Source organism: Anarhichas minor, unplaced genomic scaffold, assembly GCF_050575085.1.
Source record: "Anarhichas minor isolate MPS153535 unplaced genomic scaffold, ASM5057508v1 ptg000040l, whole genome shotgun sequence".
NCBI classification, from domain to species: Eukaryota; Metazoa; Chordata; class Actinopteri; order Perciformes; family Anarhichadidae; genus Anarhichas; species Anarhichas minor.
The window spans coordinates 4808583-4828276 of record NW_027466486.1 but is presented as its reverse complement, the minus strand read 5'-3'; the positions used below and the strand labels follow the sequence as shown (position 1 = coordinate 4828276).

Genomic DNA, 19694 nt, shown 5'->3' with positions numbered 1-19694 from the left:
AATGTGGAATGTTTCCCATTTAGACTCAGTAATGGCCACTGTTTCCGACTCCGGCCAGAGTATAAGCCCACACGTTATCCATCAGCCAGCAAAACAAACCTCCGAACCACAAGGCAGCGAGACTCGACCCCGGCATTGTTATGGACGTATTGTACGTTAAACTCCAGCTAACTTCCTCTGGTCATGTCTTTATATACAAACATTATGAGCTGAGATATGTGAATTCTGTGGGCACAAACTAACAGTTTAGCTCCAACACCTATTTAGAGACAGACATGGCTTGAACCAAATATAGTGTACAGAAGCAACACTTGTCTTCTCTTTCCACAAGTCATTATGGTGCAGTGCTAACTATCTGCTGAGGTGAGGTGACATTGTGTATAAACATTGTTTCTTGGTTATCACTCTGCATTTCAGGGACATTCACCCCACGCATTCTCATTGCAGTATGTGCTTAAGTCAATGTAATTATGAACTGAAGTCATGTATAAATCTGCCTCTGCTCTAATGCAGTTTACTCTGCTTTAAGAGAGCTGGGCGTTTTCATCCCCACGTCTTTCACAAAGACTTCTTCACACACACTGAAAGTTGTTTTGGGTTTTATTTGGCATTTGTTGTGAAATTGCTGACACTGCTTGATACAGACAGTGAAACCTGAAATTCTCGCAGGCTCGATGTAGCGGATTAGTCATTATCCTTAAATACAGGACTCCACCACCTACACTTAAGACCCGAAAATCCATTAAGGTGGTTTTGTTTAACTTTGATATCTTTAAATGATCCCACAATAAGCAGATACTTCTAGCAGTGTGTCATCTGTTTGACTGGGATGGTTGTTTTTTTTTTACTTTGAAGGGATTTGAAACCAGGCAAGATGATCCAGAGAAAAGGGTCAAGTTATAATGGGTTAAGAGGGTTGTCTGGCAACCGGAAGGTCAACGGTTCGATCCTCGACTGGGACGTGTCACGTGTCAAAGTGTACCTGAGCAATACACTGAACCCCAGGCTCCCCGGGCACCTGTCATTGGCAGCCCACTGCTCCCTATATACAGGGATGGGTCAAATGCAGAGACAAATTTCCCCCTTAAAGGGATCAATATAGTATAATAAATTAAAAAAATTTAATTAAATTAACAAGCAAAGATTGTTTCCTTGCTAGAAAACAAAAATGAAAAGAATATCTATATATGTTGTTCTGACCTTTTTACATTACATTACAGTCATTTAGCAGACGCTTTTATCCAAAGCGACTTACAATTCAGAGTCTATCACATTTCTACACTGTAGGTACAACTACGGGAGCAATTTTGGGGTTAAGTGTCTTGCTCAAGGACACATTGACATGCTACTAGCAGAGCCGGAGCCGGGGATTGAACCGCCGACCGCTGACCCTCTGAAAAACGGCCCTGCTATCCACTTAGCCACAGTCGCCACAGTTTACCTTTTGTAGTACATTGTGTACAACAGCTGTTTTGCAGCGCCTCATGAACTGTCTGGCTGAGTTAATTTTTTGGCTGCTGCAACGCCGAAACTCTGGTTTCTTCGACCAAAGAAAGATTAAGAACATTGCTTCCAACCAGCAGCTGAGTCAGGCCTTTACAGAAAATAGACTTACGGCAAATGAACTATGGAAACAGAAACAATCAAATCTCACAGGCAAGAAAAAGCAGCACTTGACTTGGTTGACTGGCAATAAGTTTTCTCGCTTTCTGAAGTGAGTGTGACAAATATTTCCAACTCAATTACATGGTAAATTTCAAGTGTTTAGACAATGAAACACTCTGAAGTACGGTTTTTAACATTCAAGTGGTTTGTTGAACCTCAGGAAAGCGTGGCATGGCAACACACTGCTTCACATTCGTGCAGCTACATGCATTCACACCTTCGGAGTTGTTGAAGGACATCTAACCATTTCTTTCTCATCCATCCCCCCATTTTCCTGGCATTCAGGGGTTTCAAACTGGTGACCTCCCAGACATAAGCACTCATCTCTAAGGTTACCACCATCGCCATTTTTCAGTTACTTTTACACTTCCGGCTCTTTTTGGGTCCATGTTTTTTTTCACGACCCTGTAATTTCTCCACCAATCACTCACAAGGGCCCCCGGCAAGTCTGCCATTCATAAAGTTTAAACTAGCTCTTAGTGGTCCGTGGAGTTTATTGAAACATTAAATTTGTATCCCAGCCGTGATGGTGTATCTTTAGCCTTGCTTGACTCACGTGTTCGGCCGGGTCCCCTTACATTAACCGCCAATTATGTTCTCCTCTTGGGTGTGGGTTGAGCCTCGGTCAGCATGGCGAAGAAACCAGAAACGTCAACTCCTGGGCAGCGGAGCGAACAAAAAAAGACTAAATACGAAAACCTTTCTTTCAAAGACTGTTATCATTGTAGGGTACGAGCACAAACGTCACTAGCATTGCCAGTAACACTGTCCACCAGTACTCTCCGGGGAATTAAGTAAAATCTACAGGGTTAATTTTAAGACGTGAACAAAGGCCTGGACAACAAGCAGGACCTCAGAATGCCAGATTATGTTCTCTGAAGTATCAGACAAAGAAATGTTGCTCTGTCACCACTTCCGATGCTTGTTTTTATCTTTCAATGTATTTCTGTAGAGGTTGATAATAATTTGCATTATCTCAACAGGTATCAGAGGTTGAAGTAGTACGTAGACAAAAGCACAACACAAAGTTGTGCCTTTGGGTGATTCTTTGTGGAGAAACTCAGATCTGTTGATTAAATCCACTAATCGATTAGTCGACAAAATTGTGTAAGTAGACTGAGAGTTTCTTTGGCCGTGGACAGCCCTGCTAATTATGATGCATCAGTGTGTAAGCATCAATGCAGCTGGTAAAGGTGGTGCAAGTTTTAGGACTTTATATACTGCTAGGTATAGCTTCATCTATAATAACAGTTATAATTTGTCAGTTGATTATATTTTACATGTTACAATTTAAATCAGCAAATGAACTAGTAACTACAGCTGTCAGATAAATGTAGTGGGGTAAAAAGTACAATATTTGCCTCTGAATATAGAGTAGAAGTATAAAGTGGCATAAAACAGAAACACTGAATGAAAGTACCTCAAAATTGTACTTACAGAACTTGAGTAAATGTTACTTTCCACCACCACAAAAAAACCTGTAAAACAAAATCTCAAATCAATGTGATCCTAAAACAAGAGACTGTGCAGCTGTCATGTGCTCTCAGTGACTTTGGGTGTGTCATGTTCATAATTAGCCATTTTCATATTCTTCCAAGTGCAGTAAAGGCGTTTTATGTCATATATCAAGTGTATGAAGTGACATGAAACTGAAAGCGTATTTTACAGTGAGGGTCTCTCCACAATATAAGAGCAAAGCGACGTCACCGCCTTCAGCTTGAAGGCTGTTAACCTAATTCCTAATGGTTATTACAATGAAGCCTGCCGACCACATCAAGCTGCTGCGGTACTGTAATGAGATGAGCAGAGAGAGGGCTCTACTGTGCACTTTCACAGCCTTCAATTTCACCACTATAAGCACAAGGACACAGAGTCCTTCTCAAATTAATGCAGTGGAGTGTTTAGAAAATGAAAAGAGACTGTAAGCATATAAACAACATCCAAATTACACTGTTAATTCAAGTCTTCCTCCAGCCAAAGTCTACTCTGGTTCCAAAGCTCAGCATGAATGTTTCTGCCTCTTCGTAGGTTGACATGAGGATGCATGTTGTTGTTTTTTTGTCTATTTTTTCATTTTTATGCATAAAGAGATGAATCATTGTCCTCTCGAAAGACTAAAAACAGAGAACTCTTCTGCAGTGGTTTAGCTATGTTTGAAAAACATGAATAAACTGGACTTGTCTGAGCCTATAAACACATAAATTCCTAACTCCACCCTCTCTTGTTCTGTCCTTTCATCTAAATCGTTCTACAGCTGGCGTAGCTGGACACAAGCATGAAGAGATTTTTAAATAATATTTTATAACTGAAAGATATCAAATGGATAAACATGATTTTGCTCGGCTGGTAAAGCAAGACAAAGCATGTGCAATCAAGATGAAAATATGATACGTGCGCATGCAATGTGACATTTCTCTATCATCACACAGCCTCAGGTAGTCAGTCTGCACCTTTGCTGTGAGCAGTCGCTCTTGTCTCAGTTATGAACAGAATTTCAAACATTTGGAAATGAAGATCACAAATTCAATTATGTTTTATGTGACAGGAAGAGCAAACTTAAACAATACTTGCCAGACGTGATTAAGTGCTATAAGCCAGCAAAGGTAGCATTTTGGAAAATTGCAGATAATTTGGTCTAATTTACAGGTGGGGGGGGGAGGAGGGTTCAAACAAGCTCCATGTGTTAGAATATTTAATTATACCCCTGTTGAAATATGCCTGTCACTGTCACGTGTTGTATAGGCGCCTCAAATAGAAACATGGTGAATATGGTGAAGGCCTCAATCAGGCATCATCATTCTGTCAACATACACATCAGCAATATGTACGTGTATACATTATAAGAACACAGGAAGAGCATAAATGGGCCTATGTGCAGGGAGCTTCTGAGATGGGATAGAGTACCCTACACATCGGCTACTTGTGTGTTTGAGAACATGTGATTATTTGGGTGTATGCATTTCCTATGTGGCCAGGCTTAAATTGAGAAATTACAGTTGGAGGATCTCAAAGTAAGCAAGGCAAGGTGGAGGGTGGGGGAGGATAATAACTGGAGGATGGCGCTGATTGAGGAAATACAACATCATGACAGAAAGTAGATGTAATTGTAGGAATAGGCCTGAAACCTCTGATGATGTATTTGCACTGAGGGGACCAAAAATAACAAGAGACCACAGGGGCATGGCCACTTCCCTGCAGCAGCAGCAGCACCTTACACCATGGAGAGGTGCTGTACAACAGTAAAAATCTGCCCTCTGGTGTCCAAACATCTGTACTGCATATGAGGGCTGTCGCACACTGGGTAGCATTCACAAGACTGCACAGAAACAAGCCCGAATGTCTTTTCCAGTGGCTCCTTATATACTTTTATTAGCTGTTTTGAGTGGGACACACTTGCAAAAATACACAACTTAAGAAAAAGTGTTCATCCTGAAATAGAGACTGAAATCAAGGCCTCTTTGTCCTCTATAAGCCAAGCCACAATGACAAGCTGACCAAATAATACCCAGGAAATGTACAAAACTAAATTTATGAAAAACTAAATATGTGAATACCTTCAATGATACATCAGGAATAGACATAATAATTTGCTTTAAATCTAAGGCTGACTAAAATCTCCAGTACCTTTCATGGCACTCTGGACAACCTTTCCCCACCATCTCCCTTGTTTACCTTATCATGGCAGGCGTGGAGGTACCCAGACAGTCAGGAAAGGTAGAGGCGAGTTTCTGCCAGCCGGCTGGACAAGATGTATATTTACAAATGTGGCTGCTACTGTACATCCTCAATGCAATGCTTTGTGAAGCAGCACAGGTGCCACTGCAAGTCTGGTGTTGTTTATCAAAGACGTGTTCAAACACAGGGTCTCATAAGCATTCCATAATATAAACATGTCCTGAGCATACGAAAAGTAAAATGTTGTTTAAAAACGGTGAAGTGTATACAGATTATTAGATTAAGTTTATTCCTCTTTCATAACTTGTTTGTGTTCTTTCTTTATGTATTTGATTATTTTTGCTTTGTACAGGATTATTTTCTAGTTCAGAAGAAGACCGAAATAAGTGATAATCATGTGTCTGGATATTCAAGACATGGAGGCACCCTGATGTGACATGCCCGCCTTGGGCAGATCTGTTTGCTAATTACAGCCTAGCTCTGAGGAGGGAGGTACTTGCATGGTGGGGGCTTTTTTTTTTTTTTTTTTTAATGATGCAAAGGGTAGATATAGTATAAATACCAGCATCATTGTACTGGAAGGCAGCATATCCTCAGTTGTGCTCCTACCCTCAGGATATACAGCAGTACCAGTAGCTCTCTGGTGCTGAGGAGATTGTTTTTACCCTCTTTGGATACTGGTATGTGTGTTTTCTCTTCCTCTCTAAACAACTCTATCTCTAGAGGATTTCAGTCTAGGCTCTCTCCAGGCTTTGTCTAGGCCTTGAGTCTGTTTCTATGGCAGGCTAGGGAAGGGATTTTGGCTGGCTTGGAGCATCCTGGCTGATATTTAAAGAGTCCAGAAGAATGCTCAGGCTGAAAGAAAAAAATTAAATGTACACCCTATCACTGTACCTTATCCTATCTTATTAGTTGTCCATTACGTTTCTGTAAAGGTGCCCAGCCTGTACACTTAGCTGAGAAAGTTTTTAAGCTCTGTATAATAACTGCAAACTAGAGACAATCGCTTGCTGACTCTTTGTATCTCAAAAATTGTTGTGCTGACTGTCTTCTTTCTTCTTTTGAAGATTTGACTGTGCAAAATGGACGTACGAGTAGCAAGCATCTTCGTCATTTTGGTGGCCTTTACAGCCGCCCATGGAGACCGGTATGTGGTGAAGAAGCTGGTGAAGGCTGCCCCTCAGTACCAGCCCTACTCTGTGAAGAGCCACGGTAAGAAAACACAGCCTCCTGCTCTCTATGGGTATGGGAACATGCTAGCATTTCCCCTGTTTGTGTCTAGTTTTTCCTCACACAATTTGCCTCTAAAGTCAGGTTTTCTTCTCTGAAGACAATATTGAGCAACATTTCATGACAGTCTTGCCTTACCTTTGAAGCATCTTTGTTGTAGCAAACATGAGCAGCACAAGCAGCCAGACAGATGCCGGCCACAGCCAGCTGCACTTTACTTTGAAATCTGAACCTTGTGCTGGAACTGCCTTGTGCTCTGATTGGCTGCAACAGTGTGCATGCTTCTCCAATCACAAAGTTCATTTAGATGTATGATTTGAATAACAAGGCTTATTTACTGAGTGCAGAGCTTTGCAGTTTTCTTTTTCTAGAAGTCATACATGCACCTAGAAGTGGGGGCTTTTTTCACAATTTGTTTGTAGTTTACTTTATTTGTTATTTTATTCAACAAAGGCAATCACATTAGCAACATTTTCTAAATTAAATGATTTTAGGACTTTTTCATTTTGTGATCAAGATTGTTAACTCGATTTAAATACTTTTTTGAGACTGCCTTTGTCGACTATCTGCTTCAAAATGTGCATTGCATGATCTTCAATTCGGAGGAACCACTCATGTATTCTGGAGAAAACGACTGTTGTTTTCAATACATGTAGTGTGTTAGATTTGACATACGTGTTTCTCATTTTAGTCATTTTAGCTGTAAATGTGGCCTGTTCTTTTGCTTTTAGACACTTGTACTCCTCAACGCACATTTCAGTTCATTTCAAACACAAGTTCACTTTGCTTTTTGCAAAGATTCCCCATGCAAAACGAGAAAAAGATCTAGATTTCTAGAGTGTTGGTTAAAATGCTATATAAAATATGAAATGTTGCTTTTGTGTGAATCAGCATACTATTCTTATTTGAGAAAGTAGCTGTTAGTGAATTATTTTTAGTTTGACACTGTCAATTACAGTTCAGTCACCCAGCAGTGTGGTTTGTTTGGGTGTGCCTACTTCACACAGAAGTAGAAACATCTGTTTGGCTTTATCCAAACTCGGCTCAGGAGTGAGCCTTAAACACATGTGACCACATTAAGGCAGCAAATAAATAAAGAAAATACTCCTTCTAATTTAGACCAACTGTTTGACAAACAAGTCACAAACTGCCTCTTGAAGCTCTTTGACCTGCACAGTATGAAAATAGATCAAAGATATTATTTAAAACAAACTACATTTATTTTGAAGGATTTGCAAGTTTAAGATTTGAAGAAGGATTTTATAAAACTGAGCCAGTGACTCATTACTCAAACCCTCAGGACTGCAAGATTGGTTCCTGAGATTACAACTTGCCCTGCCTCCAGGAATCAAATATCATTGAATTTTGAGAATTATTTTATAATAATAATCCCCATAATTGTTTTTACTTTATTATGAAATACAGAAGAGCAATGAATGAGAGCGGCATTCATTGGAGCATTTGTGTTTTTCATCCCACATATGATTGTTGAACATCCATGTTGCTAGTCAACAAGATACTACGAAAGATCATTCAACTCACATACACTCAGACCTGAGAGCTTGCATCCATGCTCTTGTACTTTTTGTCACTTTTTGTCACTTGAATGGGTTAATAATGGGAATATGATGCACAGACTATAAGTAGGCCTATATATTTATAATTTATAATTTCATAAAACGAACTACTAGTTATTTTAATTTGAGCACTTTTTGGTTCTTGTGTTCGGTGATACTAATGGATTCTGTTTCACTCTTCTCAGTGGTGTCAGTGGCAGGTGAGCCTGGTGCTCCAGGTGAGCCTGGCCCCGAGGGGCCTGCTGGCCCTCCTGGCCCCCCAGGTGAGAGTGCTGAAGGTCTGACTGGACCCCAAGGACCTGCTGGATCTCCCGGAGCTCCTGGACGCTCCATGGCTGGCAAACCTGGTTCCCCAGGTGGATCTGGCAAACCTGGCAGCCATGGAGCACCTGGTGAGAAGGGAGACACCGGAGCCTCTGGCTTTCAGGGACCAAGGGGAGCCCCTGGATCTGCTGGAAGCCCTGGACCCTCTGGCCTCTCTGCTACTGGCAAGCCTGGATCTTCAGGTCTTCCTGGACCAATGGGATCTAGAGGAGAGTCTGGTCTGAAAGGACATCCAGGTGTACCTGGCCTGCCAGGTGCTAAGGGTGATAGAGGGGTGGGAATTCAAGGACCTCAGGGTGAGACAGGGCCTGAAGGATCCTTGGGCGCACCTGGACAACCAGGTGAGTCTGGAGTTGGAAAGCCAGGCAAATCAGGTATGCCAGGCGAGCCAGGAAAGTCAGGAACCACAGGTAGGGATGGTGCTTCAGGTCCCATGGGACCACAGGGACCTAAGGGACACACAGGTGCCCCAGGTGTAGGTATGTCAGGTAAATCAGGAGAGAATGGTGCCCCAGGTCTGCCTGGCGCAGCTGGCCCTAAAGGCCACCAGGGACCTACTGGAGGCACTGGTGCCCCTGGAGTCCCAGGTTATGGAAAGCCAGGTTCAAATGGGGATAAGGGAGAGAGGGGATCTACAGGTGCCACAGGTGGCACAGGTGCAAAGGGTGAGCAAGGTCCAACAGGATATACTGGTGCTACTGGTTCAAGTGGCCCCACTGGTCCTGCTGGACCTCAGGGGCCATTAGGTTTCCCAGGTGAAGCCGGTGCTGCTGGCTCTAAAGGTGACACAGGGTCAACTGGATCTCAGGGAGCTAAGGGAAACAAGGGAGATCAGGGAGCACAGGGTTTCGCAGGCAAGCAGGGTTATCCAGGCGCAGCTGGTCCTCCTGGATCCAGAGGTGCTACTGGAACCACAGGTGACAAAGGTAATGGTGGTGCCCCTGGTACCCCAGGTTCCCCAGGTATTCCAGGCCCTGCTGGACCCAAAGGTCATACCGGCCGTGCAGGTGAGCCAGGTGCCTCTGGTTCTGATGGTGCTCCAGGTTCCAGAGGACCTTCTGGGCCTCAAGGTTCTTCTGGTACTCCCGGCATTAAAGGACACCCAGGTCTCCCTGGTCCCTCTGGCCCTGCTGGTTTGACTGCTAAGGGTCTCCCCGGACCTCAGGGTCCCCCTGGTCAGTCCGGTGATAATGGTGTTGATGGAGCCAGTGGCCCAGCTGGCCCTCCTGGTGTCCCTGGTCCTCCTGGTGAGGTTGTGTTTGAGAAAGGCATGGGAATGGGTGAGATTATGGTCAAGTCCCCCATGTCTGCTTTCACTGCATCTCTGACCACCCCCTACCCTGCTGATGGCACCCCCATTAAGTTTGACCAGATTGTGTACAATGCTGAGAATCACTATGACTCTGAGACTGGCATCTTCACTTGCCAAATTCCTGGAGTTTACTATTTCTCCTACAGCATCCATGTTAATGGAGCTAATGCCCTGGTGGCTTTGTACAAGAATGGCCAGCCCATTATGTTCACTTATGATGAGTACAGCAAGGGCTTCCTGGACCAGATGTCCGGTAGTGCTGTCCTCTTGCTGGATGAGCAGGACACAGTCTATGTCCAGATCCCTGACGAAGAGGCCAATGGTGTCTTTGCAGCTGAGAACGTCCACTGCTCTTTCTCTGGGTTCCTCATTGCTTCAACGTGATGCGTTGATACAGTAGTTCCCAAAAGCCAACCAACTAAATTTGCAACCTATTTCTCAAACTAAAGTAAACTCCCTGTTCATTTTTACAGGCAGTTCACCCTTCTTTGAGGAATAGTAGCATCTCGACTTGAAAACTACAAGAAATAGGTGCTTAGAAGAAGGAAAACTAATTTATGAAAACAAGTGATCAGGGATGGGGGAAGCAATCCACAATGTTACCAGTGAGCTTTTTTAACAGAGACAGCATGTGAAATTGAGATGTTATAACGGTGTTGTGTCCTGACTTTTCCTTTTCTCCACTCTGTTCCTTTAATATTGACTTCAACTGGTGATTCTTAATTCAATGTTTGTCTGTTTTGTTTTGTTTTCGTTTTGTTGTGCCTGCTTGTTTCTGTTTGGGTGACCAATAATCTTATCAAAAGTACACAAATACTTTCTGCACACCATGTTGTAACTGTTATCCTTGTATGTGACTTGAATATTGTGAAATGGTAATGGTCAAATTGACCGTTATGATGAAACAAGTCACCAGAATACTGTCATACAAACACAAACTACCAGCAACAACGATGTATCCCTGAACATGCATTATGTCATGTAAAGCATAATGACCAAAATAAAAGATGTCTAAAAAATGTTTTGTCTCAGAATCACTTTTTTAAAATGTAACCTAAATAGTTATGAACATTTTACAAAATATCCTATTGAAATAATACAAAAAGTTTCTTTTAGATCTTACTTAATCAATTACACTGAATAGTCCTCTTAAACTAGTTTGGCTTTGTATTTCATGTAAGCATTACACAAAATGAATACTCTGTAAAGGTCAGAGGTCAACTCATTTGGGCTGATTCAATGTCTGGATCAATAACACTTTCCAGTCGGGGAGCCTCAAAATGAGTCTAATATAAGTATGGCTTGTGTGTTTACTTTCCCACTTGGCAATCACTTATATTTGCAACGTGATACAAACTAAGATTAAAACCTTTCTACTAGCCTTTCTTTACAGCTGTGAGACATTAGGGTATTACCTGGTTTCCAAACTCATTAGTTACAAGTTCTGCAAAATATTACATCACTGCTAATATATAAAAGAAATTACATAAGATAGTCAAAGACAGTTAATAATGGATGCTAGCCTATAAGCAACACATAGCCACATGGACTAATCATAGTATGATATAATATGATATATGTATGATATAACATATACAAGCATCTCTTATTAATGAGTTCCTGTCAGATGTAGAACTATGATTCTTTTTTATAAGTAAATAAAAGTGGCAATACCCCAACAAATTATACTAGAGTATACAAAGTAAAAGTACACCTATTCAGAATCCCCCCTTACTAATACTGATGTATACTGAAAAGCTCATGGAAAAGGGTTTGCACTCTTGAATTCAGACTGCTCAGTAGTGCCAGGTGCATGATGCCAAGGTAAACACTCCCTTAATTTAAACTGTAACAAGGCCTCATATTTTACATGTTGATCTGTGTTTTCCGTCCAGAGTAAGCAGTTACTTTTCTGTCAAATAAACATAATGCAATATTTATAATTTAAAGTGTAGTATAATGTAACATAAAACTGAAATATTGACTCATGAACAGTACTTGAGTAAATGTACTTAGTTACTGACACACCACTGGTCGCTGTATAGAAGCTGAGGTAGATGAGGATCGTAAAGGATACATTTCTCCCCACATATTGGCCACTGGTTGCCTGCTTTGGAGCCAAAGTTTACAAAAACTACTCCACCGTGCAAGTCTGAATATGGGTGTGCTGAAAATAGTCAACATGTGGAATGAGGGACAGGGATGGTCTTCGGACAGGGCAGCAGCTGTTTAATCTTCCGTGGGAGAGAGAGCGAGACAGTGGTTAGGTGAGGGGCCTCGAGGGACTAAAGAGAGAGGAAGCTGCGTGATGGAAACCGCTGGGGACTGCCATTCAGAGACGGCCTGCGGTTGGTGCATGAGGTGGGACAGGCAGGAACACAGACGGAGCGCTGCCTCTGGACGACTCCACAAGCCACACTCCAAAATTATCTGTTGCACTCAAAGGAATATTTTTCCCTTTGATATATATTAAATTTTTTAGCTGGCACACCTGGTTGCATGCATTTGTATGCATTTATCTCTATACTGGATCCATTTGTCTAGAAAGAACCTGAAGACACTTAAGCTGGAAGATGAAGACGGGTGTGTGGCATTATTGAATACTGTACTGTTTATTGTACTTTCCTTGTTTTGACCTGCCAAGGGACTACAGATGCGAATTAGCTTAAAGCTATAATCTGGTACGGTGTATCAAATGGTGACATTTACGTTTTAAACTGTACATGGTCCCTATTAAATCAAATAAATAAATACTGCATGTGAGGCACACTGGAGGCCAAAATAAGCAGCAAATCCCTCAACAACCTGACCAAGATGGACGTGTAGACCAGGAGGCAGAAATAGAAATATTATGTGTAAAACACACCCTGCTTGCGGTGGCCAGAGCTGCAGTACACTGGGTTCAACTGGGTGCAAAGGAAATAGAGGGTTTGGAAATGAGCATGGGTGCAGATGTGGGTGATTAAAAACACCCTGGAGAAGATTGAAGCAATGTCTTCTCCTCTTAAAAGGATTCTGGTGTTTGTTTGGGGTTTGGTGAAAGTTATCCCAACACGTCCATGGTTAGCGCAAGCATCAGTTAGCTATGTGCTGCATGTTAGTGTTTGTTTCAAACACTAACATTTATGGTGCAAAGCGAGCAGCTACAAACCTCCCCCGCATCTTATTTCATAATTATGCTGCGGCTGCTCCCTCAGTAAGTCGGTCATTTTCTAAAAATATTGCAGGGCAGTGAGCACGTCTCAATTTATCCCATTTCCAAATTAGGCTGGTGAAGAGAAAGCGATGTTTGAGATGATCACATACATTTCAGGATTTGCTTACTGGGACATAAAAGGTGGAATTCACCTCTGTTGTCATTGCTTTTGCTCCAATTCAATCACTGAATTTGATTGGAGGGTGTCCTCTTTTTATGTCAGTGTGTTCTCGTGAAGACGTAGCATTTTTCTTTCACAGAGACCGTGCAGTATTTCGTCTTGATGCAAATATACACCCCAGTTATATTTTGAGAATCTAAATAGATTTTTTTTTTTAATGCTTCTTTATAGTGATTGAAACATAACCCGATTTTTTTTCTACAATGCACCACACGAGGGTGCTGTAAAGTAAAGAATCAATGCGAGCACGTTTTCCTCCAGTATCTGATCTGTCACACTGCCCCAGCTCATCAGATATTCAGCTAACCGAAAAGGGACATTTAATGCTAAACATTGTGAATAAATGAGTTCCACTTCATTCTTCAGCGGAGCTCACAGGAAATAAAACTGAACACCTATAACCAGTTTGTAGGAAATGTGAAATTCTACTTTGAATAAGATGAATCCTCACACACACAAAAAAAAAAAAATAAAAAAAAAATAAAAAAATGTTTCAACTATCTCACCCAAAACCCCAAATGTGTGTGCTTTCTGACGTAGATTTGTAAATCACACCACGATGCAAAGTCTGCTTAAAACATCTCCCAATTTTATTCAATCTTACAAATGGTGAAAAACAAGAAAAACTTCATTTACAATGGGTAATCTGTTAAAAACTTCAGTCATTTAGGTACATCTCAGTCATAAAACCAGTAATATCAAAGTCTATACAACGTGCATTACTACAGAGTTTTGAAATGGTGGAATCTAATGGGAAGTGATGAGCACCTACTGATTTGACAGTTAACTATATCTACTTCATTCAGGAATGGTTGAGTCCACAGGAGCATTGAGTTTAAGAGTTGTAAACAACTGTGCACTGCAAAGACAACATTAACGACTTGGTTTAGGACTTTCCCTTTAAATATCACAATGTGCCAAATCTTGCAGACACAGCTTTAGCTGCTACATCCAAATGCCCAGCACCAAATACCTTGATAAAATATGTCAAATTCAGCAACATGTCAACACAGTCATGATTCATGTAGAAAAAAAAACAAAAACATTCACACTCGCATTCACACCTTCACACTCGGCCAATGTCACACATGCAAGCACCAATGGGCAGTGAGGAAGCAGCACACTCTCCAGTACACCTCCTGTCCATCACTGCCAAGGATCTTGCAGTCATTATGGATGAGATGGTTGCAGAATAGTAAACAAACACCAACAAAAAAAAATAAACAAAAACAATCCCTGGTTTTAGACAAGTCCTCGCATTCCTTCGGGCGCCTCCTTCGTTCCGGTGTCTGGTTCAGCAGGATTACTCAGCGGTGGCTGTGGCCTCTGGACTGGCTGCCGTCTCGGATTCAGTAGGTGAAGCCTCGGCTGGTTTCTCCTCGCCTGCTGCTGCTGCTGCTGCTGCTGGTGGTTCCTCTGCCTTCACCTCCTCCTCTTCAGCCTTTGGCTTCTCAGCTTCAGCCTCCTTGGCTCCCTCCTCAGCAGCCTCAGCTGGTTTGGCCTCCTCAGCGGCTGCTTCCTCTGCCGCCGCCTTCTCTCCCTCGGCTGGTTCGGCTGCTGCTGCTGCTGCTGCTGCTCCTTCCTCGACAGCATCCTCAGACTCTTTCTTGGTCTTCTTAAATGTGAAGCCGCTGAGCTTGAAGGAGGGTTTCTTGAAGGAGAAACGCTTCTTCTTTTGCTTTCCATCGTCGCTGGTGGATGGAGTGCCTTCCTCGGGCTTCGCGGAAGCCTCTCCGTTTGTAGCGGCAGGCTCCTTCTCGCCGTTAGCCTCAGCAACCTCTACTTTCTCACCTTCTTCTTTGGGCGCCTCCTCAGTAGGAGTGCTGCCGTTGGCCTGCACATCAGCTTTGTTGGCCTCCTCTGCAGCTGGAGAGGTATCCCCATTGGTCTTGGCGTGGCCATTCTCCTGGGAAACAGAATAAAAAAATAAAATAATTCTAAACATGCATATCACCGCGTTGTTCAAGTAAAAAAAAAAAAGAAAAAAAAGGGTTGAGACTGTTGATCTGTAATCATGCATCTGAGGCCAACACATGAACATGTGTGTGTAAGACAACCCCCTGACAATTCTGGCGTGCTGTGGAATTTAATCAAATGCATTGACTGGTAGTAACCAATAGGAAAATAGCCCTGAAACTGCAGCAACATCTGTTACTAGGAGAGTGACGACAGATCTGTGGCTCTCAGCAGTAGGCTAATCGGTTAGACCGCAGTACCGCCGGGATCCGCCAGGTGGCATTCGGTGTGGAGCCGGTGGCTACAACATAGGAATTTGGGGATTTTTTTTCTCCCTTCTTTTAATGACCGGTGTAGTAAATAAATGCATGTTCATTTAATTTTTATATACTTCTTCCATCCTACTCAGCTATTTTTGGAATAATTTCTGTATTGTGCGGGTTGTGTGTTACAACAACGTGGCTCCTTCCTCGAATCTGGCAACAAAGGCGTGGTATGGGCTTTTAAAATGGCCATGCCACAGAGAGAGCAGCACACCCATTTCAACCAAATGAATTTAAAAAATAAATAAATCAGCCGCAATGTTTAGGAAGCTCAAGCATCAGAATAATATTTATAAATCAATCAAAAATGCCATTTCAAAAACAATTCTGTGATAAACTATGCATTCGAGAGATTAGTTGTGTAGCCTAATGTTCATATTGAAAAGATAAATCAAAGGCCATGCCGGTGTTCATTTTCAGCATTTGAAATAAAATGCATTAATTTGAAACAATGCTGCGACGTAAAATAAGCCACTTAAAACACTAAATTCTTGTGGATAACGTTACATGTGGCCACTTTCCCTGAATGCCGGTGAACGTGCGGGTGCGCTACAGGGAACATGGAGCACGCCATTGAGTCAACGCATTGCTAAAACGAGACAAAATTCCCCTCGAGCAATTAAGACTTAAATTAAAATGTAAGTTACCTGTCCGTTTGTCTTTGCTGCAACAGCTGCGCCTTCTGCCGGCTTTTCCACAGCGGCTTCCTCTTTTCCAGCGGTTTTGGAGGTTTGTGCTCCCATGCTTTTGGTGCAACAAAGGAAACCCAACCGATCAAATGAATGAACAAAGACCGCAAGCTTCCTCCCCAAAAATTCAAGTCAAAGCACCGACACCTACTTCTCCGACCGAAGCCGATGAATCAGCCCGAAATCGAAATGACCGCAAAGCGACGTGTGGGAACTTGCAGAAATGTGGCAAAGATGCAAAAGAAACGCGAATTTTTTTCTCGAGCGGAGTTTGTAAATGGAGAAATTGGCCCCGCCGCAAATGAGATGCGGAGTACAACGCCCAAGTCCACTGATGAATGGGCACTGGGGCTATGACGACAAAGCCACCCCGTCTCCACCAATCACAACTCCGGAATTCAACGAGTGGGGGGGGGGGGAGGGGGGTCATGGAGCGGGGGGCCATGGACAATAGGAGAGACACAACAACATGGCCAACAACTTGTCTTTATGGCCATTTTAGAGTGCAGAAACTTGATTTTATTTCCCTCAAATAGCGACTGAGATTTGCGGTGTCTAGCAGACAGATATATGCTGATTTATACGAGGGAATATCCCAGAAATACTTGATAATCGGACACTAAAATAAACAATATGTTTTACAAAAACTACAAAAATGGCCAACATTTAATTTTACGTGTAGATGACCTTCAATTCATATTAAGAGATATTCATTCTCTCCCTGGTTAATATTATATGTATAATGTACAACATAATGTGGATTATTATAGCCTGGAACATTATTTCATATGTTTGTAGATTGTAAAACATAGCTACCTAGATTAGAGTTAAATGTATCTCTCAATATACAGAGTTGCAACAGATAAGGCCTCAGAATTTGTTTACCACAACTTTTAAGTGCCAAAACAACAGCAACCGCTAAGCTGAGAAAGTGCTGCTCAGCTGGTCTTGTGTTGAATCATCACACACTCCTGACATATGCCTCGCTCAGCACACAGGCGTCCCCTGGAACTATAAGCCCCTGTGCCCACAACTTCCCTCATCCCTCTTCTTGCATAATAGCATCTTGTCTGCTTGTTGCAGCTGGAGAATCCCAGTGACCCAGATATAATGAGAGTTTATGGCCCTCTGCTCCAGCAGCCTGCAGTGCTCTGACTCCACCACCAGCCACAAGTCTCCTCGCTCTGCCATCACTGCATGACCCACATCTCCATGGTTACTAGTCCAAAATGGCTCCGAGGAAGAGGCTGCACGTCGAGGGCTTTTGCGATCACGACTTGTGGTTTTTGGAGAAGTAGGGTGAGAGTGAGCTCCTAAGAGCGCAGACAACATGTTTGAGGATTAGGGTGACTTCTTTCACCCACCCCTCTCTTCCTCGGGCTAACTAGGCCACGCTCATTGTTGTGATATTCTGATTACATGCAAAGCTGTGATTGTTATGGTGAGCTGCCATGAATATGTAAACCCGGGGACAAAGCCAGCAGGGCATGGAGTGTTCTCAACAAGCGCCATGCAGCCCAGACATTCAGACATAAAGACTTCACCTGTCAGGAGGATACTGTGTCATGGCAGGATCCTATGTGGAGGGGGCAGTGTGTGTGTGTGTGTGTGTGTGTGTGTGTGTGTGTGTGTGTGTGTGTGTGTGTGTGTGTGTCAGCAACTTGACTTATAAAAAGGCACAAATCAACACAAAATCTTAAACATGCCAAAGGTTTAAACTTCTCACTGTAAATCATGTCAAATTTAACCCTTCACTGGTCCCATCTTTAAAAATCATCTTTATTTTTCTGCATTATTTTTGTTTTGTTTTGTTGTGTATTGACAACAAAAATGAATTATTCTTTTGTCAATGCAGTCTCGTTTTTTTTAAATTATGAGCTTCTACCAAACAGTTGAGATGTTCATTGATATATAACGGTAAACATGTCCATTTAATCTAGCTTTTTCCTGTTTTATAAAGGAAATATATTTAGGTTTTGGACTGTTGGCCGGACAAAACAAAACGTTTCCCCTCGTACTCTGGGAAACTGTGACGGACAATTTTTACTATTTTCTGATATTGAAAAGATAAAAAGATGAACTGATTAATCAATAATTAAAATGACTGATAACTACAGCTTCTTTTGTGGCAGTAATGTTAGGGTTGGTGGTTTGATTCTTCCTGTCCACATGTCAAAGTGTTGTTGAGCCACTGAATGCATTTTCAGTCACCAGGTTTTGGTTTGTTGAAGTCCAGCATTTAAACTGCTGCAAAACTGAAACACTATTAACTTAATTGAAGTCAGAGGTCAAATTTGTGATTCATTATGATAAATCCTTGTGAAGTATCTGAAGGTAACATGTTGTATGGGTGGGGATTTGTTTGCCCTAATTGTTGCCATATATGTTGCATTTTCCACCCAGAATCATCCCTCAGTGGCTGACTGTTGCTGATGTGTTTATTAATTCAGAAGGAGACACTGTGTGTTTCAATCTTAGTTGCTGGGGAAGCTTCCAGGGAGCGAAGTGTATCACCTGCATATTGCCTATAATGAAGAGCTACCAAGTTATTTTGTTCCTGATTGATTGTCAGGGTGGGACTTTTACTCTGTTCATGGGGGGGCACTTTTAATTCCATCTCAGCTGGCGATGGCCCTTCATGCAGAGAGGAAAGTCACCTGCTGTTGGTTTTGGTTGGTTGAATACATTTCTTTCGGCTCTAATCAAAACTGTAAGCCTAATTCATGTGTTTCTCTCTGTATGCACTCTTGGTTTTTTATTTAAAATGGGAGTGTGACGACAGCTGAAATCACTTGAACAAAAACTGACAATTTGCCAATCATGCTCTGTTTTTCAGTCTAGGTGTCACACTATGCATCGTACTCTGTTATTGGAGGAAAGCGGTGTCCGTCACAGGTTTGTGGTCCGAGTGGATCCTCAGCAGCCGTCACGGCTGCGTCATGACGTCAAGAGATAAACCGGAAAATAAAACAGTATTTTCATGTCAAAATAAAAGCATAAAAGTTAGTCCTTTAGAAATCATCTTCTGAGCGCGCTTAACATGATCCTACAAATGTAGTGTGAGTGGAATTACTGTATTATGCTTTCTGTTTTTGATTGTTTGATGAAAACAATTCTCTCTATCATTGTTTTAACCTGGAAATCACGCGTGACAAACCGCTTTATTTTGACAGGATCAACCAGAAAGCTATATGTTATTGTTGTGAACTTGGCTCTGGTCGCCGTCGTCATCATCTGTACGCACGGCGGCGACAGCAGCTCCCGAATCGGCAGGGACGGATATCCCGCCGCTATTCTCTCTTAATGCGAAGAAAAAACAGTCACAGAGAGCAGAAAAATATCGGAGAATCCCCACACGAAAGTCCCTCTGGAAACTCCGATGGATTAATCTGATTTTGTTCTGCGGTAAGCACGCTTTTTCCCCTTCCCTGTGTTGAATTTCAATTGGTGCACCCGCCTCGTCCCCTGTTTTGCGCTGTGGACTGCGAGATGAATTCCTCTCGGGAAAGAGGGAGCAGAGGAGATAAATAACACCGAGTTGGTCGCTGCAATCAAGCCAGTCTCCC

General features: G+C 42.4%; 2 protein-coding genes across 2 annotated transcripts; one reads left to right on the top strand and one right to left on the bottom strand.

The window, feature by feature from the left end:
• The first annotated feature begins 5486 nt into the window (after window positions 1-5486).
• Window positions 5487-10167, top strand: col10a1a (collagen, type X, alpha 1a). Its single transcript, XM_076108235.1, has 2 exons — window positions 5487-6552; window positions 8333-10167. The coding sequence occupies exons 1-2, from the start codon at window positions 6423-6425 to the stop codon at window positions 10165-10167; spliced, it is 1965 nt and encodes a 654-aa protein (XP_075964350.1). The 5' UTR covers window positions 5487-6422.
• Window positions 10168-13139: 2972 nt separating this feature from the next.
• marcksb (myristoylated alanine-rich protein kinase C substrate b) lies at window positions 13140-16279 on the bottom strand. The gene is made up of 2 exons (XM_076108236.1): window positions 16087-16279; window positions 13140-15066 (listed from the first exon to the last, which is right to left on the bottom strand). The coding sequence occupies exons 1-2, from the start codon at window positions 16180-16182 to the stop codon at window positions 14464-14466; spliced, it is 699 nt and encodes a 232-aa protein (XP_075964351.1). The 5' UTR covers window positions 16183-16279; the 3' UTR covers window positions 13140-14463.
• Window positions 16280-19694: the final 3415 nt, after the last annotated feature.

Bases quoted from the DNA above. Each gene is read 5' to 3' on its own strand.
- col10a1a (XM_076108235.1), top strand. From the start codon at position 6,423: ATGGACGTACGAGTAGCAAGCATCTTCGTCATTTTGGTGGCCTTTACA. The intron at 6,553-8,332 runs GTAAGAAAACAC...CACTCTTCTCAG, and splicing joins CTACTCTGTGAAGAGCCACG to TGGTGTCAGTGGCAGGTGAG.
- marcksb (XM_076108236.1), bottom strand. From the start codon at position 16,182: ATGGGAGCACAAACCTCCAAAACCGCTGGAAAAGAGGAAGCCGCTGTG. The intron at 15,067-16,086 runs GTAACTTACATT...TCTGTTTCCCAG, and splicing joins CAGCAAAGACAAACGGACAG to GAGAATGGCCACGCCAAGAC.